General features: G+C 34.0%; 1 protein-coding gene across 2 annotated transcripts in view; it reads right to left on the minus strand.

Moving 5' to 3' along the window:
• Window positions 1-27,993, minus strand: part of LOC131980471 (CTD small phosphatase-like protein) — a 38,587-nt gene that overhangs the window by 4,406 nt on the left and 6,188 nt on the right. The window contains exons 2-6 of one of the 2 annotated variants that reach the window (XM_059344717.1): window positions 9,370-9,530; window positions 8,282-8,314; window positions 5,366-5,467; window positions 2,247-2,303; window positions 661-753 (exon numbers count right to left, since the gene is read on the minus strand). In XM_059344717.1, the coding sequence (XP_059200700.1) occupies window positions 661-753; window positions 2,247-2,303; window positions 5,366-5,467; window positions 8,282-8,314; window positions 9,370-9,530 (446 nt within the window). The remainder of the gene's footprint in view (window positions 1-660; window positions 754-2,246; window positions 2,304-5,365; window positions 5,468-8,281; window positions 8,315-9,369; window positions 9,531-27,993) is intronic. The other variant, XM_059344718.1, reaches the window with a different exon arrangement.

Below are 27,993 nucleotides of genomic sequence, written 5' to 3' on the forward strand. Positions count from 1 at the left end.
CCTGGTGTTGTAAAGATTTACTTTTTATATTTTTGATTATTTACCTTATTTTCTGTTTAAGTTGTTTGACCTTATCTTGTTCTGTAAATAAAAATAAAGTTGTCCTCCAAAAGTGGGGGGTGGTGGTCGGCCAAAAAAAAATAAAATGTAGTTTTATAGAAGGGCTGGGCGATATATTGATATAAAAAAATATATCAGTATATTTTTTAATGTGATATGGAACTAGACCATATTGCAAATATCGATAGTTAATGTTTTGTTCTTTTATATGTAAATGCTGCCCTTACTTTTTTTAATATATATAAATATATTTTATTTCATAGCCTTTTTTTTATTTAAGATATCTTTTTATTTAAACGTGCACTTTATGGAGCTTTGATTTGAAAAAAAAAAAGAAGAAGAAGGTTCTCTGGTTGACATAAAGTATTTATGTTCACTTAAATAAACGGTTTCAATAAAACTACTTGTGACATGTCATATTTGGCTTTGACTGAACATTTGATCTCACTTTGCGATAAAAATATCAGAATATATATTGTATATCAATATTCAGCCTAATTATATCAGGATATGGCTTTTGGTCCATATATCACCCAGCCCTGTTTTATTGGACTGATTTGGACCCAAAAGACAGATGAAAACACAGAAACATGAGCCCACCTTGGCCAGACTGGCTGTAAAGAGAACACATTCAAACAGCTCTCCCATCTTCTGGAGGAACTCGTCCACGTGGGGTCGTTTCAGCACATACACCTGAAAGACACAAAATTACTAAAAAATTACACAAAATCACTGAAAAAATAAATAAATTACTTTAAAAAAAAGACCAAAAAATGACAAAAAAAAGACACAAAATTACTAAAAAAAGACACAAAATAACCAAAAAAAAGGACACAAAATGACCAAAAAAAGGACACAAAATGACCAAAAAAAGGACACAAAATGACTGAACGAAACACTAAATTACTTTAAAAAAATGACACAAAATGACCAAAAAAAGACAAAACACGAAAAATGGACAAAATTTCTAAAAAAAAGAGTTTACAGCAGGTAGAAGAAGAAAAAACACTTCTGCTGCTCATTTAATTTCTTGAATGATCAATAAATCTTTCTCCCGTTCCAGAAGACATGCTGTCCCTCCAGGTGAGCTGCCTGGTCTCTCTCTCTCTGGGCCCAGCAGCTGCCTCCCAGTGCAAGTAATCATGAACAGGCCAACCAGTTACACACAGCCTATCCTGGATTACTTGAACTGGAGCACAGCCAGTCTCTCTCTCTCTCTCTCTCTCTTCAGGATCTTCACATGGGAACAACATGGACCTCTTGCCCCAAATAAAACAAAAATTACTTAAAAAATACACAAAATGACCAAAAAAAGATACAAAATTAATACAAAAAAAGACACAAAATTACAACAAAAAAAGACGCAAATTTACCAAAAAGACACAAAATGACACAAAATTACACAAAAATACTAAAAAAAGACACAAAATGACCAAAAAAAAGACACAAAATGACTGAAAAAAAACACTAAATTACTTTAAAAAAAATGACACAAAATGACCAAAAAAAGACAAAACACAAAAAATTGACAAAATTTCTAAAAAAGGCACAAAATTACCACAAAAAAAGACACAAAATTACTAAAAAAAAGACACAAAATGACCAAAAAAAGGACACAAAATTACTAAAAAAAGGACACAAAATGACTGAAAAAAACACTAAATTACTTTAAAAAAATGACACAAAATGACCAAAAAAAGACAAAACAACACAAAAAATGGACAAAATTTCTAAAAGACACAAAATTACCAAAAATAGACACAAAATTACTAAAAAAAAAAAAAAAGACACAAAATCACAAAAAAAGACACAAAATTACCACAAAAAAAGACACAAAATTACTAAAAAAAGACACAAAATGACCAAAAAAAAGGACACAAAATGACTGAAAAAAACACTAAATTACTTTAAAAAAATGACACAAAATGACCAAAAATAAGACACGATATTACCAAAAAAAGACACAAAAGGACATTAATATGAATATTAATACATAACATTTCCACTTCTTGCGGTAACAACAACATGGCAGATAATAAACGCTCCGGTAGCAGCTGCCTTTCTTTTTGTTAACGTCGTCATAGAAACAAGTGAAACAAAGCTCCAGCTTGCGAGTTTGAGACCCATGTTTTATTATGTGTGTGTGTGTGTGTGTGTGTGTGTGTGTGTGTGTGTGTGTACATTACCTGATGAACGGTACCATCGATCTCCACTGGAACAATAAAATCTGCGTTGCTGATTGGCTGCGAGAAGAAACACAAGAAGAAGAAACAAATCAGTGATTGAAAGTGTAATACCAGGAGTGACCAGCAGAGGTCCTGCTAGGAACACTCACTGTTTAAACTCACAGAGTGTTAAATCTGTGGAAGGAAGAAGAGAATAATCAGTCATTTTTATGGTAAAACAAGTCCTCCTCCATGTCTTCTTTCCTTCTGCAGACTCTCTAGTAATCTAAGGCAACAAGGCCTCAGACAGGAAGTGGACACCAAGTTTATAATAGTTCTGGATTTTTCATTAGTTTTAGTTTTAATTTCGTTGTGAATTTTTGTTTTCAAATTCAGTTAGTTTATAGAGTGAGTTTTCTAGTTTTAGTTTAGTTTTTGAAAATGCTTAGTTTTAGTTTAGTTTTTATTAGTTTTAGTGTTAGTTTTAGTTTTTTTGTAATGGGCTATATGTTGGGTGCCATTTTGCCTTTATTTCCTTTGGTTTATCATCTCAGCCCCAATAAGGTTATTAACTCTTACAGTTCTGGGTGTTTTGAATTTTGGTTCTAGTGTAAACATCCCAGTCTCAGTAAACATATTCACCATGTGTTCATGTTCAAATAGAAACACTGAATTATGAATGAAAAAAGTTGACAAAAACAAAAACGAAGGACATTTTCACTATAATTTTAGTTAGTTTTATAACCACAAAATACAGTTTCAGTTAGTTATCGTTTTTTTAAAAACTCTAGTTTTTATTTTTATTTCAGGTTTTCCACTGCACAAAAGACATTTTTAATATAAAAACAGGAAGTTACCACTTACAAATGCAAAATGCAACATTCTCAGTTTACGCCTTCAAAATAAAAGTTCTCCGCATTTTCCTAATAAACAATCTAATCAAAATAAAAGTTCATAACCTAACAAAGTGTAACAACTGCTCTCTGTTAACTGATGCTCATGTTGTGGTGAGAAAATGTTTTTTCAATTCTAGTTTTTGTTATTTCGTTAGTTTTCGTTAACTATAATAACCTTGGTGGACACACAGAGGAAGGGTTGAGGTATTAAAAAAAAAAAAGAGGGATAAAATGAGGTCTACACACTTCATATTCTGGATTGTTCACTTTGGACGACTTCCCTTATTAGACGAGGCTGTTCAAGCTCAAGATCAGAGGATATATGATAGATGTGGCTGGTTGCAAACATCAGCCAGGCTTCAGACTCACATTAACACACTGATTTTATTCTAGAAGCTCAGTTGGACTGTAACATCGTCTTTGTTGTGACTGAAGCACTTCCTCCTCCAGCTGCTCTGTTTACTCTGAGCTTTAATGGATTTACCGCAGCCTTCACTTCCTGCAGGTTCCTGTTTGACTTTAGGATATAAAGATAATGTCAGATGCACATTATGTATTACTCTCACTGCAATGCATCCATATATTATGTTGGTAGAAACATTCTCCAAATGCATGGTTTGGTTCAGGCCCTACAGGAGCATCTCAGTACATTAGAATATGATGAAAAAGTCAATTTTCAGTAGTTCAAGTAAAACAGCCCCATCCAAGTTTACATATTAAACATACATAAAATTGGTCTTTTGTAATATTCAAATTTTGAGATGAGTCATAATTCTGAGATAAAAAATTGAAATTATGACATAAAAAGTTGAAATTCTGAGATAAAAGTATGTCCATCTTTTAACGACTTTTTTAAATCTCAAAATTATGTTTTTTTTTGTCTCATAATTTAAACTTTTTAAGAAGCCAACATTAACATATTAAACATACATAAAATCGGTATTTTGTAATATTCAAATTTTGAGATAAGATAAAATGTTGAAATTATGAGATAAAAAGTTGAAATTATGAGATAAAAAGTTGAAAATTGTGAGATAAAAAGTTGAAATTATGAGATAAAAAGTTGAAATTATGAGATAAAAAGTTGAAATTTTGAGATAAAAAAAGTCGTTATAAGATGGACATGCTTTTAAGAAGCCAACATTTCATATTTTGTTATATTCAAATTTTGAGATAAGCCATAATTATGAGATAAAAAATTGAAATTATGAGATAAAAAGTCATAATTGAGATAAAAGTCATAATTATTAGATAAAAAGTCATAATTATGAGATAAAAAGTCAAAGTCTATAAGGTTCATTTAGTTTTATTCAATTTGGGTTCAATTGCTGTACAGTTGCACTTTCCACATGTTCCCAGTGAACACAGGTGATGTTTACTTATTATGTCAATGGGGAAATTGCCCAAATTTGCCCTGATTGAGGGTATTAGTTGTGTGGGAAAAAAATATCGGTAATAAATCGGGCTAAATGAGTTGTAAAAAAATCGGCATGTCGGATATCGGCAAAAAATCCAATATCGTGCATCTCTATCATTAGTGACTTTATTATTGTAACACATAATAAGCCCTAAAGCCTCGTTTAAAGCTGCAGGAGACATTTCATGGACCTTGCTGGGCCTCTTGATGACGTCACTTGATGATGTCAGTGCTTTTATTTTGAAGGCGGTTTACGTATACGTGTTGCTTTTTGCATAAACTAATAAATTAATTGTGGTAATTGTGTCTTTTTTAAATAATGTGTCTTTCTTTAATAATTTTGTGTCTTTTTAAAAATAATTTTGTGTATTTTTTTGTCATTTTGTGTCTTTTTTTGGTCATTTTGTTTCTTTTTTTTTAGTAAATTACTGGTTTATTGCATAACATGATATATATGACAGAATAAAAATAAACTTTAACAAACCTTGTGTCCTGTCAGCCACTATAAAAGCCTTTTTGATACTTTATATCAATTCTATGAATTACAACGCACTCGTTATTATTTACCGTTCATTTTTTATTTTACCGTTACACTTCATTTCATGGACCTTGCTGGGCCTCTTGATGATGTCATCTTTGGTTCATGCACCCTCGTGACGTTACTCAGTTTTTAACTTTACAGTTCCACCTGTTACTTCCTGTCACTACCTTTCAAAATGAAAGCACCCGTTCCACACACTGAACGGCACCTTTTCAAAATAAAAGCATCTCAACATTGTAAAACACCTAGAAAATCGGCATCAACTTGAGCTTGAGCCTGTGGTTACCTTGAAGGAGCTGTGGACCAGCGTCTCGTCCAGGTCGATCACCACACACTTCTTGCCGTAGTCAGATATTCTCATCTCTGGTAGGAGGTATTTAGTTGGTGGCTGTGGAGAAAGACCAGGCAGGTTATGTCAGATATGAGGAGAGACTTCCTGTTAGGAGAGGCTGACAGAAGAAATACACTCTGCATAAATTAATGTGCAAGGCTGAGCAGAATTAGAGCCAAACCAATAGTGTTAGAAGAGCATCTCCATGGGAGACGATCAGCTGAGATAAAGCTTTAACGTTTGGTCCTTTACATGCTGAGCTGCAGGAATCACTGCAGACAAACTGTTCATTAGAGCAGCTGTTCTCAACCTTGGGGTCGGGACCCCAATTGGGGTCTCGAGATGATTTCTGGGGGTCGCCAAATCATTTTGGAAGTCAGCTCTGTCTCCACTGTGTTAAAGTGTTCATGTGTTTTAGTCTTTTTGGTCATTTTGTGTCTTTTTTTGGTCATTTTGTGTCTTTTTTTGGTCATTTTGTCTTTTTTTGATAATTTTGTGGTCAATTTGTGTCCTTTTTGGTCACTTTGTTTCCTTTTTTGGTCCTTTTGTTTCCTTTTTTGTGGTAATTTTGTGTCTTTTCTGGTCATTTTTTGTCTTTTTTTTAGTCATTTTGTGGGGGGTTTTGTTCATTTGGTCTTTTTTTGATAATTTTGTGGTCAATTTGTGTCCTTTTTGGTCACTTTGTTTCCTTTTTTGGTCCTTTTGTTTCCTTTTTTTGGTCATTTTGTTTCCTTTTTTTGGTCATTTTGTGTCTTTTTTGGTTATTTTGTTTCTTTTTCGATCATTTTGTGTGTGTTTTTTGGTCATTTTGTGGCCAATTTGTGTCTTTTTTTGGTCATTTTAGTGTCTTTTTTGGTCATTTTAGTATCTTTTTTTTATAATTTAGTGGTCAATTTGTGTCTTTTTGGTCATTTTAGTGTCTTTTTGGTCATTTAGTGTCTTTTTTTTCTGGTCATTTTGTGCCTTTTCTGGTCATTCAGTGTCTTCTTTGGTCATTTTGTGGTTATTTTGTGTCTTTTTTTGGTCATTTTGTGTCTGTTTTGGTCAATTTGAGTCCTTTTTTGCTTAATTTTATGTCATTTAATGGTAATTTTGCGTCAGCTGAGATAAAGCCATGTCTGTCTGAAATGATGCATTTGATGGATCCATCTCTTCAAAATGACAACACCAGACGTCCCCCTGCTACACCCACCTACCCACAATAACTTACACTGTCTTAGATGGTTTTCAAGTCTGTTGAGATTAAATAATGCAAAGTGGAGCTGCTTTTAGTTTCACTGGAATCACTTAAAGCTCAACCTTTTGTTTAAAAAGTGTGAACAAACTCCAGATTCATGTGTGAACATGAACAGGATGAAGTCATGGAGGAACTATGCCTCAGAGCAGGAAAACACTAACTTATTCAAATACTTTCACTTTCTGAATCTTCAGAGTTTCAATAGAAGATTAAAGCAGCATGTTGGCCAGGCCACCACATCACATGCAGTTCTTTCCTTAAGTGAATAATTAGTTTGAGGAAGCAAACCTAAAGCCGAGCAGCTACATTGGAGACTAATATCATCAGTTGCATAGATACAAAGCACAAAAAATGGATTTACTGCTTTTATTGAAGCATCTGAGACAATTAATAGAAGCAGCTTTGCTCTTAACTTGTTAGTGTTTCTATTATTCTAAAAGCATCCAAACACCTGAGTGTCACTCATGCAGAACAGGCACCATTTAGATCAGGGGTCTCAAACTCACGGCCTGCGGGCCAATTGTGGCCCTCGTGACAATATTTTGTGGCCCCCACCTTGATATGAAAGTTTAATGAGTTTTATATGAATGGCACTTTACAGTGTTGTGTGTGGAAGGTCCCTTTAATTACTTTTTTTGGTAATTGTGTTTTAGGTTTTTTTTCTAATTTTGTGTCTTTTTTTGTGGTAATTGTGTCTTTTTTAAATAATGTGTCTTTCTTTAATAATTTTGTGTCTTTTTAAAATAATTTTGTGTATTTTTTTGTCATTTTGTGTATTTTTTTGTCATTTTGTGTATTTTTTAAGTAATTTAGGTTTTTTTCTGTCATTTTGTGTCTTTTTTGGGTCATTTTGTGTCTTTTTTAAATAATTTTGTGTCTTTTTTGGTAATTCTGTGTATTTTTTGTCATTTAGTGTCTTTAAGTAATTTAGTGTTTTTCAGTCATTTTGTTTTTTTTTCTAATTTTGTGTCTTTTTTGTGGTAATTGTGTCTTTTTTAAATAATGTGTCTTTCTTTAATAATTTTGTGTCTTTTTTTAAATAATTTTGTGTATTTTTTTGTCATTTTGTGTCTTTTTTTGGTCATTTTGTTTCTTTTTTAAGTAATTTAGGTTTTTTTCTGTCATTTTGTGTCTTTTTTGGGTCATTTTGTGTCTTTTTTAAATAATTTTGTGTCTTTTTTTGGTAATTCTGTGTATTTTTTGTCATTTAGTGTCTTTTTGTCATTTAGTGTTTTTCAGTCATTTTGTCTTTTTTGTAATTTTGTGTCTTTTTTTTTTAGTAATTCTGTGTCTTTTTGATAATTTTGTGTCTTTTTTAAGTAATTTAAATTGTTTTTTTCTGTCATTTTGTGTCTTTTTTTTAAAACTAATTTTGTGTCTTTTTTTTGGTCATTTAGATTTTTTACCCCCAGGTAATTAAGAGTTTGAGACCCCTGATTTAGCCCCAAAGGTGCATAAAGACCTTCCACATCGAGCCAACCAGCGCTACAATCAGCTGAAAATGATCGTCAGCACAATAAGAGAGCAGCAGCTCTCTGAGGAGCTGAGGAGCCCACACAGACAGGAAGTGCCAGCAGCAGCCCACTCACCTGCATGCAGAGAACAGGAGAAAGAAAATAAAAGGCGATACATACAGTAGGGACAGGGATGACCTCGACCTGGTCACACTACAACACAAGAGAGACACACACACACACACACACACACACACATAAAAACACGGTGAGGGCTAGGAAGGAGAACAAACAGAACAAAAGTCCATGGAGATAAAGAAAAACAAACAGAAACAAAAAAGGCCTGTAGAACCTGATAATGTAAAAAATTCCAGATAATGTAATAAAAATCTGCACTTGAGTCCATTGAAAATGTAATAAAACCTGATAATGTAATAACTTTCCGATAATGTAATAAAGTGCATTTCCCAATGTAATACACTTTTTTTTTTACCAATAATGTAATAAAGTATAACATTAATGGGAGGTTATTACATTATCAGGTTAGCCTTCATTTCACAAGTCCAGATAATGTAATAATTCCCCAATATTGGACATTTTGTGTCTTTTTGTGTCTTTTTGGATCATGTTGTCTCTTTTTTGGTCATTTTGTCTCTTTTTTGGTCATTTTGTCTCTTTTTTTGGTCATTTTGTGTCTTTTTTTGGTCATTTTGTCTCTTTTTTGGTAATTTTGTCTCTTTTTTGGTCATTTTGTCTCCTTTTTGGTCATTTTGTCTCTTTTTTTTTTTTGTCTTTTTGTCTCTTTTTTGGTCATTTTGTCTCTTTTTTTGGTCATTTTGTCTCTTTTTCAAGTTGTTTTTTTTCAAGCAAAAATGACCAAAAAAAAACACAAAATGACCGAAAAGACACAAATTGACCACAAAATGACAAAAAAAAAAAAGACACAAAAAGACCAAAAAAGACACAAAGTGTCCAATATTGGGGAATTATTACATTATCAGGACTTGCGAAATGAAGGCTAACCTGATAATGTAATAACCTCCATTAATGTTATACTTTATTACATTATTGGTAAAAGAAAAGTGTATTACATTATTGGGAAATGCACTTTAATACATTATCGGGAAGTTATTACATTATCAGGTTTTATTACATTTTCAATGGACTCAAGTGCAGATTTTTATTACATTATGGGGGTTATTACATTATGGGGAGTTTATGACATCATCAGGTTGTACATGGCGTGTGTTGTGTGTGTGGCGGCCCACCTTGGGAGGCGAGCCGTTCTCCTCCACAGGCGGAGGCTGGGAGCTGGTGGTGGTGTTGGTGCCGGCTGGAGGCTCCACATTATAGTTCCTGAAGCAGCAGAAGAATGTGCTGAAGATGCTCCGGCTCCTCTGCTTCTTCAGGCTGCTGTTGGACTGGGACGCTGTGGAACAGGAGGGAGTGGGAGAGGAGAGAGGAGAGAGGAGAGAGGAGGGAGGAGGGAGGAGGGAGGAGGGAGGAGAGAGGAGAGAGGAGGGAGCAGGGGAACAGGTGGAGATATGTAAATCAATGTTCTGTCACAACAATAACTGGAGCAGGATGAAGATAGGAAGCATTTACGTTTGGTGGTTTACATGCTGAGCTGCAGGAATAACTGGAGACAAACTGTTCATTAGAGCAGCTGTTCTCAACCTTGGGGTCCCGACCCCAATTGGGGTCTCGAGATGATTTCTGGGGGTCGCCAAATCATTTTGGAAGTCAGCTCTGTCTCCACTGTGTTAAAGTGTTCATGTTTCTTGGTCATTATGTGTCTTTTTTGGTCATTTTGTGGGGTTTTTTTGGTCATTTTGTGTCTTTTTTGGTCATTTTGTCTTTTTTGTGAACATTTTGTGTTCAATTTGTGTCTTTTTTTTGGTCATTTTGGGTCTTTTTTTGGTCATTTTGTGGTCAATTTGTGTCTTTTTTTAGTCATTTTGTGTCTTATTTTAGTTATTTTGTGTCTTTTTTGGTCATTTTGTCTTTTTTGTGAAAATTTTGTGTTCAATTTGTGTCTTTTTTTGGTCATTTTGTGGTCAATTTGTGTCTTTTTTTTAGTCATTTTGTGTCTTTTTTGGTCATTAGGGCCATGGGGCAATCTCACCAAGCACTGGTCCCATACAGCAATAGCTGTAGGGACCAGTGCTGCTCTACTGTTATACTGTGGATTTCTTCTTCTTCCTCTTCCGGACGCAATTTCGTCCTGCTACTAGTCCTACAACTTGAAGAGTTGCAGGACAAATTATACATCAAAACGTGCGGTTTGATCGGGATCCGTGCTATTACTTTTCTCTACAGAATACAAATTCTAACAAAAACTGCCCAAAATTTTGCATTGAAATGAATGGGACGGCCGAAAAAAAAATGAGCGAAAAAGAACAATAATTGGAGATTTTTTAAACGTCTACTTCTCCGGCATAATTTCACCTAGAGACTCCATTTAAACTTTAAACAGTAGACACAAGTCTTGTGTATTGGTGTATTATTCCACGTTTCGATAGGTCATATAGTTTTTTATCAATCCCTGTTCAAGGACCATGATCATTTTTGGAGAAATTCTGAGATTATAATGGGTGTGTATTGCACGGAATGTTCGTGTCACAGTGTGTGACATCATCGCCAGAGTGTAGAGGGAGAGAAGAAATTGTCAAAAAATACATTTGAAACTGCGCTCCAGGCCGCAAATTCCACTCTACAGAAATAATTTATACATAGAAACGTAGGAAAATTTGTCTTCTCACTCACAATCCTCTGGTAAAGCTGTCAGAGTTATAGTTTGGGCGTAGGACGCACAGATGCGGCACCAACACGCACCAACAGCCTCATTGGCTCACATTTTGTGTCTTTTTTGGTCATTTTGTGTCTTTATTGTGTCATTTTGTGTCATTTTGTGTCTTTTTTGGTCATTTTGTGTCTTTTTTGGTCATTTTGTGTCTTTTTTGTATCATTTTGTGTCTTTATTGTGTCATTTTGTCTTTTTTGTGTCAGTTTGTGTGTTTTTTGGTAATGGTCGCGACTCAACAAGGTTGAGAAGCGCTGCATTAGAGTGTTCCCAGTGGTGTGAGTGAGCTGAACCACAACAATAGGTGAGACCTTGACAGTGTGATTAAATGGCATTAGTGTTGTTTTGTTGCCCGGCCTGGCAGAGCCACTGATCAGAAAATAACTTGGCTGGCCGGTGACTTCATCAGTCACACATAGCGACGGTCAGAGCACGCTCTGCTACAGAGCGGGGCCTGAACCAGACACCACGGCTTTATTAATAGTGACAAGCTGGAAGCCACACACTCCTCCCTCCTCTCTTTTGGATCCCTCCACCTGATTGGCCGAGGAGTCTCCATTTTGAAAGCTTGCTTACATTTCCCCTCCCACGTTTCAGCTGGCAGGTGAGTGACTGAAGCAACCTGGACACGCCCCCCAGACATTTAATGTCTTCTTTTTTTGTCATTTTGTGTCTTTTTTTTAAAGTAATTTTGTGTGTTTTTTTTAAAGTAATTTTGTGTCTTCTTTGATCATTTTTTGGTCATTTTGTGTCTTATTTTGGTAATTTTGTGCCTTTTTTTTGTTTTTTTTGTGTCTTTTTTGATCATTTTGTGGTCAATTTGTGTCTTTTTTGGTCAATTTGGGGGTTTTTTTTGGTCATTTTGTGTCTTTTTCGGTCAATTTGTGTCTTTTTTGGTCATTTTGTTTCATTTTTTTGTGTCTTTTTTTGGTAATTTTGTTTCTTTTTTTGGTCATTTTGTGTCTTTTTTGGTCAATTTGTGTCTTTTTTGGTAATTTTGTGTCATTTTTTTTGTGTATTTTTTGGTAATTTCTGTCTTTTATGGGTCATTTTGTGTCTTTTTTTGATCATTTTGTGGTCATAGTTTCTTTTTATGGTAATTTTGTGTCTTTTTTGGTCAATTTGTGTCTTTTTTTGGTAATTTTGTTTCATTTTTTTGTTTTTTTCTGTCTTTTTTGGTAATTTTTTGTGTCTTTTTTTTTGGTCATTTTGTGTCTTTTTTTTGGTCATTTTGTGTCTTTTTTGATCATTTTGTGGTCATTTTGTGTCTTTTTTTAGACACTGGCTTCCAACTTGTCACTATTAATAAAATAGTTGGAAGCCACACACTCCTCCCTCCTCTCTTTTGGATCCCTCCACCTGATTGGCCGAGGAGTCTCCATTTTGAAAGCTTGCTTACATTTCCCCTCCCACGTTTCAGCTGGCAGGTGAGTGACTGAAGCAGCCTGGACAAGAGACGAGGGAGGGAGGTGGAGGCCCCCCGGACCCCTCAGAGCCTCCAGAGCCTATACAAGGCTGCATTCCTCTCCACCCATTAGCCCCCCCCTCCCCCTCCCCCGCCTCGGCTCACACAACCAGAATGCTTGTGCAACTGAAGACCAGCAGAGAGCAAACAGCATTATGTCATGAGTTTTGGCATCTTGATATTGTGCCACTTTGTGTTCCTGACCTTAAAACAAAACCCCGACAGACATTTGTCACAGGAGACCAAAGTACACAACGTATATATAAACAGGGTTTGGACTCTTTAGCAACACTTTATATTAGGGAACACATATTCAACATTAATTAGTTGCTTATTAGCATGTAAATAGGTAACATATTGGCTCTTAATTAGTCAATAATTAAGTAGTTATTAATGCCTTATTCTGTTAGATGTCTTTCCGTCATTTTGTGTCTTTTTTGTGTCATTTTGTGTCTTTTTTGGTCATTTTGTTTCTTTTTTAAGTAATTTCGTTTTTTTCTGTCATTTTGTGTCTTTTTTGGGTCATTTTGTGTCTTTTTTTAATAATTGTCTTTTTTTAATAATTGTGTCTTTTTGTGTCATTTTGTGTCTTTTTTTAATAATTGTGTCTTTTTTTAATAATTGTGTCTTTTTGTGTCATTTTGTGTCTTTTTTTAATAATTGTGTCTTTTGTGTCATTTTGTGTCTTTTTTTAATAATTGTGTCTTTTTTGTGTCATTTTGTGTCTTTTTTGGTCATTTTGTTTCTTTTTTAAGTAATTTATTTTTTTCTGTCATTTTGTGTCTTTTTTGGGTCATTTTGTGTCTTTTTTTAATAATTGTGTCTTTTTGTGTCATTTTGTGTCTTTTTTTAATAATTGTGTCTTTTTTTAATAATTGTGTCTTTTTTGTGTCATTTTGTGTCTTTTTTGGATCATTTTGTGTCTTTTTAATAATTTTGTGTCTTTTTTGGTAATTCTGTATCTTTTTTTAGTAATTTAGTGTCTTTTTTGGTCATTGTGTCTTTTTTGGGTCATTTTGTGTCTTTTTTTAAAAATAATTTTGTGTCTTTTTTTGGTCATTTTGTGTCTTTTTTTGTAATTTTGTGTCTTTTTTGTGGTCATTCTGATACTGCCTCAGAATAATAATAATAATGCCCAGGTAATTTGAGTTTGAGCCCCCTGATCTATCGTCTATAGATGGATATAGTAAGATTTCAGGCACCCGTGTGAATCCTGATATAAGTACACAAAGCATTTGTTAGAACCACACACATTGGAAAACCCAAACAAACACCACAACTGAGAGACTTTCCAACAAAACACGCCTACAAATCAAAGTATCTGAAGGCAACCAGGGCGGACAGCGTCTCCCATCGTGTCCTACGGGGGCGTAATGTTACCACACTATTGTTTAAGAAGATTACAACAATTCTATATCCCACAGCTAAAAATACTCATCATTGCAGGAAAGGTAGCAGACAGTGAGAGAGTAAGAACAAGTCAGGGCTACATGAAACACTCTGGTCTCTGTGTCATTTCCCTCCATCACTGCCTTCCACTCACATTAATTACAGCCTTTCAGGCTGAGGCACGCCACGCTGGCTATTTAGACCATATCTTATCAGGGACACCAGCTCCTTCACTGGGAGACAGTTTAAGTACAATATGCATCAATCAACAAGGAAACAACGTTACAGCATCCAGCGACTATTTTAAAACCTCTAAAACATGCAACACAATGATAATAGACCAGTTTAACTGGCTCAATCACTGGTAATATTACTGATGAACAAATGCATTTTTCTTTGCCAATTTATTTTTTTCTAAGAACTTTACAGGGAAGCATACAAAAAAAGTTTTTAGTCACTTTCATAGGAAATTTAAATATTTTATATCCAGTTGCTGGCTCTGTCTTGTGTCTTTTTTTGGTCATTTTGTGTCTTTTTTTTTAAATCATTTTGTGGTCAACTTGTATCTTTTTTGTCATTTTGTGTCTTTTTTTGTCATTTTGTGTCTTTTTTGTCATTTTGTGTCTTTTTTTGGTTATTTTGTGTCATTTTTTGGTCATTTTGTGTCTTTTTTTTTATCATTTTGTGGTCAACTTGTATCTTTTTTGTCATTTTGTGTCTTTTTTTGTAATTTTGTGTCTTTTTTTGTCATTTTGTGTCTTTTTTTTGGTTATTTTGTGTCATTTTTTGTCATTTTGTGTCTTTTTTTGGTCATTTGTGAGTCGCATCCAGCGACTATTTTAAAACCTCTAAAAACATGCAACTGCTCTGCAAAACAATGATAATAGAGCAGTTTAACTGGCTGAAACACTGGTAATATTACTGATGGACAAATGCATTTTTCTTTGCCAATTTTGATTTTTTTTTCTAAGAACCATACAAAACATTTTTTTGTAACTTTCTTAGGAAATTTAAATATTTTATATCCAGTTGCTGGCTCTGTCTACATTGTATATGATGTTCATAAGTTTTTATTTTTGTTTTAATTGTTAATACTTTTTATATTTCTACTTGTTTATAATGTAAATTGTTTATACTTTAGAAATATAAGAGCTATTAGCAAATAAAAGTAAAAATAATAAAGTATTAACAATTTACATTATAAATAAGTAGAATTATAAAAAGTATTAACAATTAAAACAAAAATAAAAACAAAGAAATAGTAAACAACAGTACAAACTAGAAATATAAGAGCTATTAGCAAATAAAAGAGTAAAAATAATAGTTTATACTGTTGTTTACTATTTGTTCGTTTTTATTTTTGTTTTAATTGTTAATACTTTTTATATTTCTACTTATTTATAATGTAAATTGTTAATACTTTATTTTTACTCTTATTTGCTAATAGCTCTCATATTTCTAAGGTATTAACAATTTACATTATAAACAAGTAGAATTATAAAAAGTATTAATTAAAACAAAAATAAAAACAAAGAAATAGTAAACAACAGTATAAACTAGAAATATAAGAGCTATTAGCAAATAAAAGAGTAAAAATAATAGTTTATACTGTTTACTATTTCTTTTTTTAATTTTTGTTTTAATTGTTAATACTTTTTATATTTCTACTTGTTTATACTGTAAATTGTTAATATTTTATTATTATTTCTACTTGTTTATTTGCTAATAGCTCTTATATTTCTAGTTTATACTGTTTACTATTTATTGTTTTTGCTGTCCACTTTGCTGCTGTAATCCTTCAAACTTCCCGTTGTGGGACTAATAAAGGAAATCTTAATCTTCTCCAAAACTGCACCACTGGAAACTTAAAGTCTATCTAAGACAGTAATTCATCTGTTGGGTGTGGAATGATCTGTTTTGAATAACTCATTTTATATATTATACATATTTTATATTGTATGTATTGTTTTGTTTTTATTTGATATTTTTGTTCTTGTATAGTTCTTAATTGTGATTGTATTGTATGTTGTGTGTGTTACGGACCCCAGGGAGACTAGCTGGTTGCTATGGCATCAGCTAATGGGGATCCTTAATAAAATGAAATGAAATGTTAGAGGAGCTTCTCTCATTTTCACTCAAACAAATCTCAAAATAAAAGTGCTCCAGGATATCCCACTTTGTCACTAAAATGAGAATAGCTGGACCACCTTAAGGGTCGGTCCACCTTAACTGCAGCTAGTCAATGAGAACACATGGTCCATCATAAAGGCTGGTCCACTGGTTCAAGGCCTGCAGGCACAGAATCGATCTCCGGTGATGTATGACCATTAGATTTGTCTCAGACTTTAACCAACATCCTCTTTATAAATCAGCTGAGCAGACCTTTCCCCCTCTCAAACTACATTAATAAACTACAACAGGTCATAAGTACAGATTCAGATTCTCCTTTATTGTCATTGCACAGAGTAACAAGTACTAGGAAAACGAAATTAGCCATCAACCCGTCCAAAATGTATAAAACACACATATAATATGACAGAGGTGGACAGGGAGACAGATGTAGAGATGAAGTAGCATTTTAATTGGCTTTTCTTTCATAGTTACAACAATTGGGGAGTTATAAATGGGCCTGATAACATTTTAACCCTCTGGAGTCCATCTATTTATTGAAAATACACATGTTTTATTTACAGTAATAACTTTATTTATATATAATATGTAGACAAGCTGAGAAAGCCAGTTAAAGTTCAATCATAGGAGCTTTCACATTGTGACATTTATGTTTCTAGACCATTTTTAAAATGTGAATTTTCTTTCTACAATGAAAACTATTACTATTTTTAATTTACATGCAAATAGACTGTTTTGTAGTTTATTTATTATTTTCTCTGCTGTTATGTGTGTATAAATTGTTTTTAAAAAATGGTAAATTTCCATAGAAACCTGTGTCTTTTGTTTGTTTTTTCAGTTCCTGGCAGCTTTATACTTTAATTAAAATAAAATGAAAAATCTGACTGATAGCCAAGTTTGTGTGGAGAAAAAGGAGCCATGCATGTGATGTAAGGACAGACTGGAAGATGCTGAACAGAGACAGAAATTAATGCAGAGGAAGTTGACAAATTTGAACCAAAATCTCCTGGACTTCAGAGGGTTAACCCATTAAAGCCTGGAAAGCATTACCACATTTCTACCATTAAAGTCGGGAAATCGGGTACGTCGTTTTGTAGTATTTGTAGTTTTTTTCCACCTATTTTCAGTCTCTTGGCCAATGAAATGCACCAGAATACATGAAGGAGTGTCACAATGCATCATGGGACTTTTCCAGAACTGAAATCATGGTGGAAGACGACTATAGCGGAGGGAGCTCAGATATAACAGCTATAAGCTCTCAAATACTGTTTGAGTTTCATTTCTATCTGCTACAGAGGCTGAAAAATCTATTATTTAGTAGGAAGAGTTGACACTTCTGTTGGATTTCCAGCAAAACTTCAGGTTTTAGGGGCTTATTTTAAAATGGCCCAAAGGTTTTACAAGCATTTTTTCCAGCCATTTTAGGCCTAAATGGGTTAAAAAAAAAAAAAAAAAAAGACACAAAATTACCAAAAAAAGACACAAAAGTATTTAAAAAAGACACAAAATTACCAAAAAAAAGATAGAATTGCAAAAAAAAAAAAAGACATAGAATTACCAAAAAAAAATCAAAAATCAATTATTTAGTATGAAGAGTTCACACTTCTGTTGAATTTAGAGAAAAACTTCAGGTTTTAGGGGCTTATTTTAAAATCGTCCAGAGGTTTTACAGGCATATTTTCCAGCCGTTTTAGGCCTAAATGACTTAATAAGCTCTTATTTTCATAGTTACAACAATTGGGGACTTATAAATGGGCCTGATAACATTTTAATACATCAGAATCAGATCTAATAGAATGCAAGTCTTTCTGTGACTTCCTCTGCAGGCTGAAAACTGTTGTGGCATGTGTGTGAATTAAATTTAAACTGATAAAAATCCTACATGAGACTGAGTGGCTAGTCCCAGACAATACATATCAGCTGAATGTGAACCCTTTTCAACTGGCAGTCGATCAAATGGTGCATCTCTAATATTATTGTTCAACCAAAAGGCTTTTTTCTTGGTGAACAGAGTTAAACTGACTGGGTCCTTGAAGAGAAATAAATCCCTCAGGATAAAACCCTTATCCCATCCTTTCAATCTTCACAACTAAAAAGGGCATACTGCAAAGTGTTAATAGAGGAGAGGAATAAAAGTGGATGCATAAGAAATTCCTGCAACTGTGCAATGTTTCCAGAGTATAAAGGCCACCATCTGACCCAATCAACTGGAAAATACCAAAACCTTTACACACCCTGGAACCACCACAAAATACCAAAGAAGTAAACTGATTTATAGATTTGTTTGGCCCAATGTAATTAATAAAATAGTAATTATGTTTGCAATTAAATAATTACTGTATGATGTATGTATGGCACTGCACGACATTGTATGATGTAAATACTCCTGACATGATAACTTTTTTACTTTCGCTAATTTATGTTGGTAATCAGTCAAACTATGATGCAGTATGTCATGATTGGAATGAATATACTTGTCATTTTATGTGAAATATATATTTTTTATTTTATTTATGTATGTTTTAAATGTGGACCCCACTAAAAGTAGCTCCACTTTAGGGTTGAGCTAATGGGGATCCTTCTAAATAAACAAATAGAATTGTTCTGTATGATGCCGTAGCTTTAGTTAACCCTCTGATGCACAACATGGTCTAAAGTGACCCGACAGAGTTTTTATGTTCTATATCTTTGCAATAAATTATGTTCATCATTCAGAATTCCAGGTTTTCCTCAATTAGTTTGTTTTGATCATCATACATCCTAATTTTATGTTTTCCTCTAATCCTTTTTTAATAAAATCCCTTTTTGTGTCACTACTCTTCTAATGTACAACATGGGTCAAAAATGACCCATATCCATTTTTTAGCTAAGTAGCTTGCTAAGCTAACTACGTAGTTAACTTCTTGGCTAAGTAGCTTGCTAAGCTAACTACTTAGCTAACTTTTTGGCTAAGTAGTAAGCGAAGTAGCTTGCTTAGCTAACTACTTAACTAACTTCTTGGCTAAGTAGTTAGCTAAGTAGCTTGTTAAGCTAACTACTTAGTTAACTTATTGACCAAGTAGCTTGCTAAGTTAACTACTTAGCTAACTTCTTGGCTAAGTAGTAAGCGAAGTAGCTTGCTAAGCTAACTACTTAGCTAACTTCTTGGCTAAGTAGTTAGCTAAGTAGCTTGTTAAGCTAACTACTTAGTTAACTTATTGGCCAAGTAGCTTGCTAAGCTAACTACTTAGCTAACTTCTTGGCTAAGTAGTTAGCTAAGTAGCTTGTTAAGCTAACTACTTAGTTAACTTATTGGCCAAGTAGCTTGCTAAGCTAACTACTTAGCAAACTTCTTGTTTAAGTAGTTAGCTAAGTAGCTTGCTAAGCTAACTACTTAGCTAACTTCTTGGCTAAGTAGTTAGCTAAGTAGCTTGCAAAGCTAACTACTTAGTTAACTTATTGGCCAAGTAGCTTGCTAAGCTAACTACTTAGCTAACTTCTTGGCTAAGTAGTAAGCGAAGTAGCTTGCTAAGCTAACTACTTAGCTAACTTCTTGGCTAAGTAGTTAGCTAAGTAGCTTGTTAAGCTAACTACTTAGTTAACTTATTGGCCAAGTAGCTTGCTAAGCTAACTACTTAGCTAACTTCTTGGCTAAGTAGTTAGCTAAGTAGCTTGTTAAGCTAACTACTTAGTTAACTTATTGGCCAAGTAGCTTGCTAAGCTAACTACTTAGCAAACTTCTTGTTTAAGTAGTTAGCTAAGTAGCTTGCTAAGCTAACTACTTAGCTAACTTCTTGGCTAAGTAGTTAGCTAAGTAGCTTGCAAAGCTAACTACTTAGTTAACTTATTGGCCAAGTAGCTTGCTAAGCTAACTACTTAGCTAACTTCTTGGCTAAGTATTTAGCTAAGTATAATCTGTTATCAAAAACAAGATATTTGAAGAATACTTGGAATATTCAACCATAAAATAAGTTGATATCAAAAGATAAAGCACATTAGAGCATTAAATAACATGAGAATAAATGTTGTGCATTAGAGGGGGGGGTCAATATGTTGTGCATCAAAGGGTTAATAGTAAATCTAACAACTACCTAATTACGTCCACATTACTTTTTTTATTTAACTGGACTTTGCCTCGTCATTCCAGCGGTGTAAAGTGGGACAGTGAGTGAGTCGGCAGCTTCCTGTGACTCACCACCACTAGAAGCAGCTCCTGTATTGATTCCTGTACAAAGACCCTTAGAAAACAGCCAAGGACCCAGAAGTCACACACAGAGCAGAAGTGGGCCTCCAACACACTGAGCTCACCTGGCTGGAGGACAGTCTTTCACTAATTAAGTTTAATTAATACAGTTACCAGTCAAAGTTCAGTTTCTTCAGCACATACCAAAGTCTCCCAACCACAGATATTAACCATTTCTTCCCCAAGAACACATTCGTTCCAGGTACAGTTACTACAGTATATGCAGCACGATTCTGACCAAGAGAAGCCAGTAGTGTGTGTTGTGTCCTGGACTCATGGTGGGTTTGTGATTGACACATTGTATAGCTTTGGCTACAAGTGTTAATCCAAGAGTAAATGGACCTGCACTTATATAGCGCTTTTCTAGTCTATTTGCGACCACTCAAAGCTCTTTACACTACAGACTGCACTCATTCACCCTTTTCACACACACACACACACACACACACACACACATTCATACTGGTGGCAGAGGTGCCACCTGCCACCATTGGGAATTCATTCACACACCAATGAACGCAGCATCAGGAGCAATTTGGGGTTCAGTGTCGTGCTCAAGGATACTTCGACATGTAGGCTGTGGCAGTCAGGGATCGAACCACCAACCTTGATATGAAAGTTTAATGTGAGTTTTATATGAATGGCACTTTACCGTGTTGTGTGTGGAAGGTCCCTTTAATTACTTTTTACTTTGTGTCTTTTTTTGGTAGTTTTGTTTCTTTTTTTAATAATTGTGTGTCTTTTTTGGTAATTTTGTGTCTTTTTTGGTCATATTGTGTCTTTTTTTGGTCTTTTTGTGTCTTTTTTTTGTCATTTTGTGTCTTTTTGGTCATTTTTTTGTCTTTTTTTTAAAGAATTTTGTGTCTTTTTTGGTCATTTTGTTTCTTTAAGTAATTTAGTATTTTTTCAGTCATTTTATGTCTTTTTTTGTAACTTTGTCTTTTTTTGGTAGTTTTGTTTCTTTTTTTAATAATTGTGTGTCTTTTTTGGTCATTTTGTGTGTGTTTTTTGGTCATATTGTGTCTTTTTTTGGTCTTTTTGTGTCTTTTTTTGTCATTTTGTGTCTTTTTTGTCATTTTTTTGTCATTTTTTGGGTCATTTTTTTGCCTTTTTTTTAAGAATTGTGTGTCTTTTTTGGTCATTTTGTTTCTTTTTTAAGTGATTTAGTATTTTTTCAGTCATTTTGTGTCTTTTTTTTTTTGTAATTTTGTGTCTTTTTTGGTCATTTTGTTTCTTTTTTAAGTAATTTTATGTGTTTTTTTTTTGTCATTTTGTGTCTTTTTTTGGTCATGTTGATACTGCCTCCAGCGGCCCCCAGGTAATTTGAGTTTTAGACCCCTGGTCTAAACCTTACTAGTAGAGCCTCAGTCTAATATGGTCAAAATTTGACCAAACCTGCCTGGATGAACTTGCAGTGACACTCATGGAACAGCTGCAGCTCTCAGTGAACATCACCACATATAAACCACATATAAATCAATCATGGAGTCCAGGACTACAGACCAACATGCCACTTAACCCTTATATGAATAGAATAGAATAGAGACTATACATTCATCTCATAAATGCATTGAGCTCCTTGTAGGGTTGTCATGATACTAAAATGTTCAACTCAATACCGATACTCAGGAAAATATTTGATACTCGATACCGTTTTCGATACCACAAGGTTAAAAACAAAGACCCCAAAATTGAACAGAAATATTTTTATTAACAAGAAAAATGCAACATGTAAAAATGAACAGAACAGAATATTTTCTCTTAGGTTATTAAGTTTACTGATATACTGTATGTTTTATGTGGTAATTATGTTTGTTTGTGTCTAGTTTTAGTTTTAATGTTATTTAATGTGTTAAAGTTCTTATTTATTATTGTTGTTTTATTTCTTTATTTAGGTTGGTTTTGTGATTTTGTTGTTCTTTTTCTTTCTTTTTTTACTGTGTTTGTCCATTGGTGACTTATGTTGTGTTTTGTTTAAATTAATAATAAAAAAATTTAAAAAATGAACAGAAATATTTTTATTAACAAGAAAAATGCAACATGTAAAAATTAACAGAACATAATATTTTCTCTTAGGTTATTAAGTTTACTGACTACTGTATGTTTTATGTGGTAATTATGTTTGATGTTTGTTTGTGTCTAGTTTTAGTGTTATTTAATGTGTTAAAGTTCTTATTTATTGTTTTATTTATTTATTTATTTATGTAGGTTGGTTTTGTGATTTTGTTGTTCTTCTTCTTTTTCTCTCTTTTTTTTCTTTTTTACTGTGTTTGTCCATTGGTGACTTATGTTGTGTTTTGTTTAAATTAATAATAAAACTAACAGAACCACAGGTTAAATATTTATAATAAAAAACAGTTGTGCAAAAAGAAACTGCAACTATGATAACAAGCTTCAGATACTCGATACTTTTGAAAATGAGTATTGTATCCGGATACAACGTTTTAGTATCGATACTTTTTTGAGTATTGATACTTTTGACAACCCTAGCTTAGGGCTGGGCGATATGGCCCTGAAAGAATATCACAATATTTCAGGCTATTTTTGCGATGACGATATTCTTGACGATATTAGGAAATACTTAAAAAGATATAGAAAATATGATTTTTTTTTTTTAGTCTGTATAAATAATTAAAAATCTAACATGTAGTTTGAAGTGCAAATCTCAACAGTTGCCAAATAAAAAAAAATTACTCTTGACTCTTGAGTATGAGCAAATAATAAAAATAACCATTTAGGGGTTCTGGGGGCATATTTTAATGAATTTTGTAAAGGAGAATAAAGATTCTTGTATGTTTTATTTAAGGCATTTTATTTTGACAGTCTTCTTGTAAGTTCTGTGGTGGATTCTGATAACACACCATGCTCTTATTTTGAAAGCTGCATGTGTTTAGCGACAGGGAGTAAGTAGCTTTTTGTGATTAAAACAACTTTAATTGTTAGCCTTACGCCACTACATCAAGAAGTAGGAACGTTGCCAATATCGTGATATGCACTTTTTTTAACCGTAAAAAAAAAAATACCGATATTATCGTGAACGATACGATATGGCACACCCCTACACCATGCTCTTATTTTGAAAGCTGCATGTGTTTAGCGACAGAGAGTAAGTAGCTTTTTGTGATTAAAACAACTTTAATTGTTAGCTTTACGCCACTACATCGAGAAGTAGGAACGTTGCCAATATCGTGATATGCATTTTTTTTAACCGTAAAAAAAAAAAACCGATATTATCGTTAACGATACGATATGGCACACCCCTAACTAGCTCCTTGTACAAAAACCTGAGTGGAGTGGAGGCTTTAAACAGCTGAAACTAGCCTTCAACACCCACTAAAATCACAGCAAGAAAAAAGGACTGAACAACTAGTTGTAGTTTTCCAAATTAAAGCTTTGCATGACTGCGAGAATGAGAAAAAAAAAGATGATTGTCATGGTTGTAAGTAGTTATACTTGGCCTGGAGGTCAGCGGTGCCCTGGCCAACAGGGCAGCACGTCTATATTTAGCTGCTGCTGCTGCTGCTTGGCAGCCGGAGCAGTGTGAGAGGCAGCAACATGTCGTAAGAGCGCCAGCAGAAGAACACGGAGAGCAAAGGTGGTCAGCTTCTGTCCAGACAGTTTGGAGCCTGTTCAAGCAATACAGGACTACCTGGTACATTCCTCTGTGACAGCTGCTGGACGGCTTTATGCTCACTGATTGGCCAGAGATAAGAAACAGACACACCCATGGTTGACTCTATAATGAACTGAACTAAATTCTGATTGAGTGGACAAAAGTATTCTACTTGTTAACTCATTAAAATCAATTTTGTCGCTAATCTTTGATATATCCAAGGCTGTGATAAAAACTGATGCCCCAGCCAAAAATTATTTATTTTTTTGGAAAATAACTACAATTTTGTGACTTTTTCTGCAATAAAACTGGCATTTAAAGGGTTAAAGAGTATTTCTGCAGTCTGGAAGTATTTTAAAGTGAACGAAAATAACACTGCGATTGCAAACTGGGAGGTCTGTAAACTGGGAATTTCATGAGATGATTGGCCATAGATAAGAAACAGACAAACCCATGGTTGACTGTAGGATGAACTGAACAAAATTCTGATTGAGATCGAGTGGACTAAAGTATTCTATTTGTTAACTCTTCTCATTAAAATCAATTTTGTGAACTCACTAACCTGATTCCCAACGAAGAATTTGAAATCCTGTAAGGGCGAGGGGTGGGGGGTCGGCATGTTTGTTCAATACATGTAATTGTATCTCTTTGTTGTTGCTTTTGTAAGAATGTTGGCAAAAAAAAAAATCAATTCTGTCGCGAATCTTTGACATATCCAAGGCTGTGATAAAAACTGATGCCCCAGCCCAAAATTTTTTTTTTTTTTGGAAAATAACTACAATTTTGTGACATTTTGTGCAATAAAACTGGCATTTAAAGGGTTCAAATCCTCAAAATCTTTGAATGTTTATTAGTTTTGAGCAGGGCGGCAGAAGTTGTTTAAGAGGTTTATGCAGAAAAAAGTAGAAAAAAAGTATTAATCTGTAAAGTTTTTTATGGAATTTTTTTGGAAGTGGACATTTTCAGCCCAAATGGCTCGAAGGGGTAGTCAATTAAAGTGGGCCCAGAGGGTTAAAGTTGGTGCCGCCGCCATTACAAGAAGAAGAAGAAGAAGAAGAAGAAGAAGAAGAAGAAGAAGAAGAAGAAGAAGAAGAAGAAGAAGAAGAAGAAGAAGAAGAAGAAGAAGAAGAAGAAGAAGAAGAAGAAGAAGAAGAAGAAGAAGAAGAAGAAGAAGAAGAAGAAGAAGAAGAAGAAGAAGAAGAAGAAGAAAAACAACAACACGGCAGCAGTTCAAACCGACGCGTGAGTATTTCTGCAGTCTGGAAGTATTTTAAAGTGAACGAAAATAACACTGCGATTGCAAACTGGGAGGTCTGTAAACTGGGAATTTCATGAGATGATTGGTCATAGATAAGCTACAGCCAGATCCATGGTTGACTCTATGATGAACTGAACTAGATTCTGATTGAGATCCAGTGGACTAAAGTATTCTACATGTTAACTCGATGGAGTCTTTTTGGGCTATTTTGTCCATGTTTGAATCCTTTCCATCCTGCCTGTATTCACCACTTAAACATGTTTAAATGCCATGGTGTATTTTTTTTTCACCTATATGACCTGATAATAATAATTGATTTTTTTATTCTGACTGACTGGGTCAACACTTTGAACCAAAAAGAAACAAAGAACATAAATGTGATCTTGTGATTGTGTGTGATCCTGTCATCAACTCTGGTTTTTATTCTAGTGGGACTCGATTTTATTTGGGTCTTGTGTGTTGAGCGTAACAATTTTGGTCATTTTGTGTCTTTTGTTGTGCCTTTTTTTTGTTATTTTGTGTCTTCTTCTGTGATTTTTTGGTAATTTTGTCTTCTCATTTTGTGACTTTTATTGGTCATTTTGTCTTTTTTTTAGTCATTTTGTGTCTTTTTAAATAATTTTCTGTCTTTTTTTTGTCATTTTCTGTCTTTTTTGTCATTTTCTGTTTTTTTTTTGTCATTTTCTGTCTTTTTTTGTCATCTTCTGTCTTTTTTTTGTCATTTTCTGTCTTTTTTGGTCATTTTGTGTCTTCTGTGTGTGGTTTTTTTTTGTGTCATTTTGTCTTTTTTTTTTGTCATTTAGTGTCTTTTTGTGTCTTTTTAGTCATTTTGTGTCTTTTTTAGTCCTGTACTCCAACATAAAATGTGATTTTGAATCTTTTTTTTTACTTTCAAAACACTATCATGCTCAATAAAGAATTTTAAATGTTGCAAATGTGACCAAAGGTGTCAAATCTAACATATAAGAGGGTTCCATCCAGTTCTATCATTTGATACTAAATCTATTTGAGCTTGTCTCCAGTTTTACTTGGTATATCATCATCAAACTGAAACTGGCCTCATGGAGTTTACAGCCAGAACTTTAGAGGTAAATTTACAGTAGGGCTCCACGCTGCTTTGTTTTCTAGTCTGATGGAGGCAACAAGTCTGGATTATTTGGAGCTTTTGGACACTCCACAGGGTTAAATGTAAAAGAAAAGAGCCAACCCTTTCTGGCTATTTCAGATTCATAGCACAGCTCTGGCCCTCACACTCAAAGCTGTTTTCAAAATGTCCAGAACAAATAGAAGAAAAAGAACACGGCCACACGATTCCTATCATGATGGTAATATTTGACTCAGCCCTAAGGGAAGAATTCAGTGTGACTCATTCTGAAGAGGAAATGGAAGAAGTAAGAAACAAACAGCAGCATCACTGCTTCATCTACTTCATCCTCTAACTCAGGGGTGGGCAATTCATTTTCACAATACATAACTGTAAATGACCTTTAGCAAGGTTCCTATTGGTGTTTTTGGATTATATAGCTTGTTTTTTTAATGTTTGTAAATTTTCTAGGTGTTTTACAATGTTGTGATGCTTTTATTTTGAAAAGGCGTTGTCCAGTGTGAAACGGGTGCTTTAATTTTGAAAGGTAGTGACAGGAAGTAACAGCTGGAACAGTAAAATTAAAAATGAACGTTTAATAATAATAACGAGTGCGTCGTAATTCATATAAAGTTGATATAAAGTATGAAAAAGGTTTCTATAGTGGCTGACTGACAGGACACAAGGTTTGTTAAAGTTTATTTTATTCTGTCATACATAGTGGCTATATTTGTTGTCTTAACTGTAGTAAAAGTGCTTGTTAGCTCAAGTGCTAATGCTAATGTTTGTTATTGCTCTTACGGTGGATTCACAAGGTGACCAAAGAATGTCTTATTTTTATTTTCATGGAGCTACGATTTTAAATAAATCACGTTAATTATCAGTTGAAGAGTTGAGTCTTTGCAGGAGGGTATGCATGCAGGCACATATACGTAAACCACCTTCAAAATAAAAGCACTGTGGTTATATTGGTTTCTAATTTCTGGGTAGCCTCACGCGGGCCCCGCTCTGCTCTAACTCAACTATATGTCCTGTGGAAATGACAACTCTCACTCAGGCCATTATAAGGTGTGATGTTCATGCAATGACCTAACTCACAAGTGAATTCCCACTATGTGAATGTGTGAATGCTGCTCAAACTCTTGTGTAGGAAAACAATGAGAATGCTGGAATCACTGTACAAGAGCTTCAATAGTCCAGAGAGAGACCTGTTGTCTCCGATTTAGATGTTCTACACCAGGAATGGGCAACTTAAATGCTGCAGGGGGCCACAATTTTTCATGTTCACTCCCACAGGGCCACATAGAAGAGCGTACACTTAACCAGATATGATGAAACTGCAATTTTAAATATGTTTACAGTGCAGTAACTTAACATATGTCATGCTCAAATGCATGTATAACAGTATAAATAGGAATACAAAAGGTTTGAAGCAAATAAAAAATAACCACTTACTGGGATTTTTTTTTCAGTGCAAGAACAGCAGACCAACATTAATTACAAGAAGTCATTTTGTACATTTTTACACTGAACTTTTAAGATTTCATGCTCAAATGCATGTAGTTGTACTGAGGGCCACTTCAAGTGAGGCTGCGGGCCGTATGTGGCCCCCGGGCCTCCAGTTGCCCATCCCTGTTCTGAACTATTACAAGATGAACAATATTTAAAATAATTCACTCATACACTGAAGATTAAAATTCGTAGACATTCATGTTCCATTTATTAGCACTAAAGAACAAATTTTGAGCGCAAAAGGAACAATATACTTTACACTTTACTATACACTTAGTGAATAAAACCATCAATTTAACTATTTAGACTCTTTTAATTTCCACATTTAGTTTGAATGATGCCTTACACTTGGTTGCTTTGTCTGACCACAAAAAAAACAAGGAAAAGAAACAAAAGGAAAGCAAAAACAAAATCTT

Source organism: Centropristis striata, chromosome 11 (assembly GCF_030273125.1).
Source record: "Centropristis striata isolate RG_2023a ecotype Rhode Island chromosome 11, C.striata_1.0, whole genome shotgun sequence".
Taxonomy (NCBI): Eukaryota; Metazoa; Chordata; class Actinopteri; order Perciformes; family Serranidae; genus Centropristis; species Centropristis striata.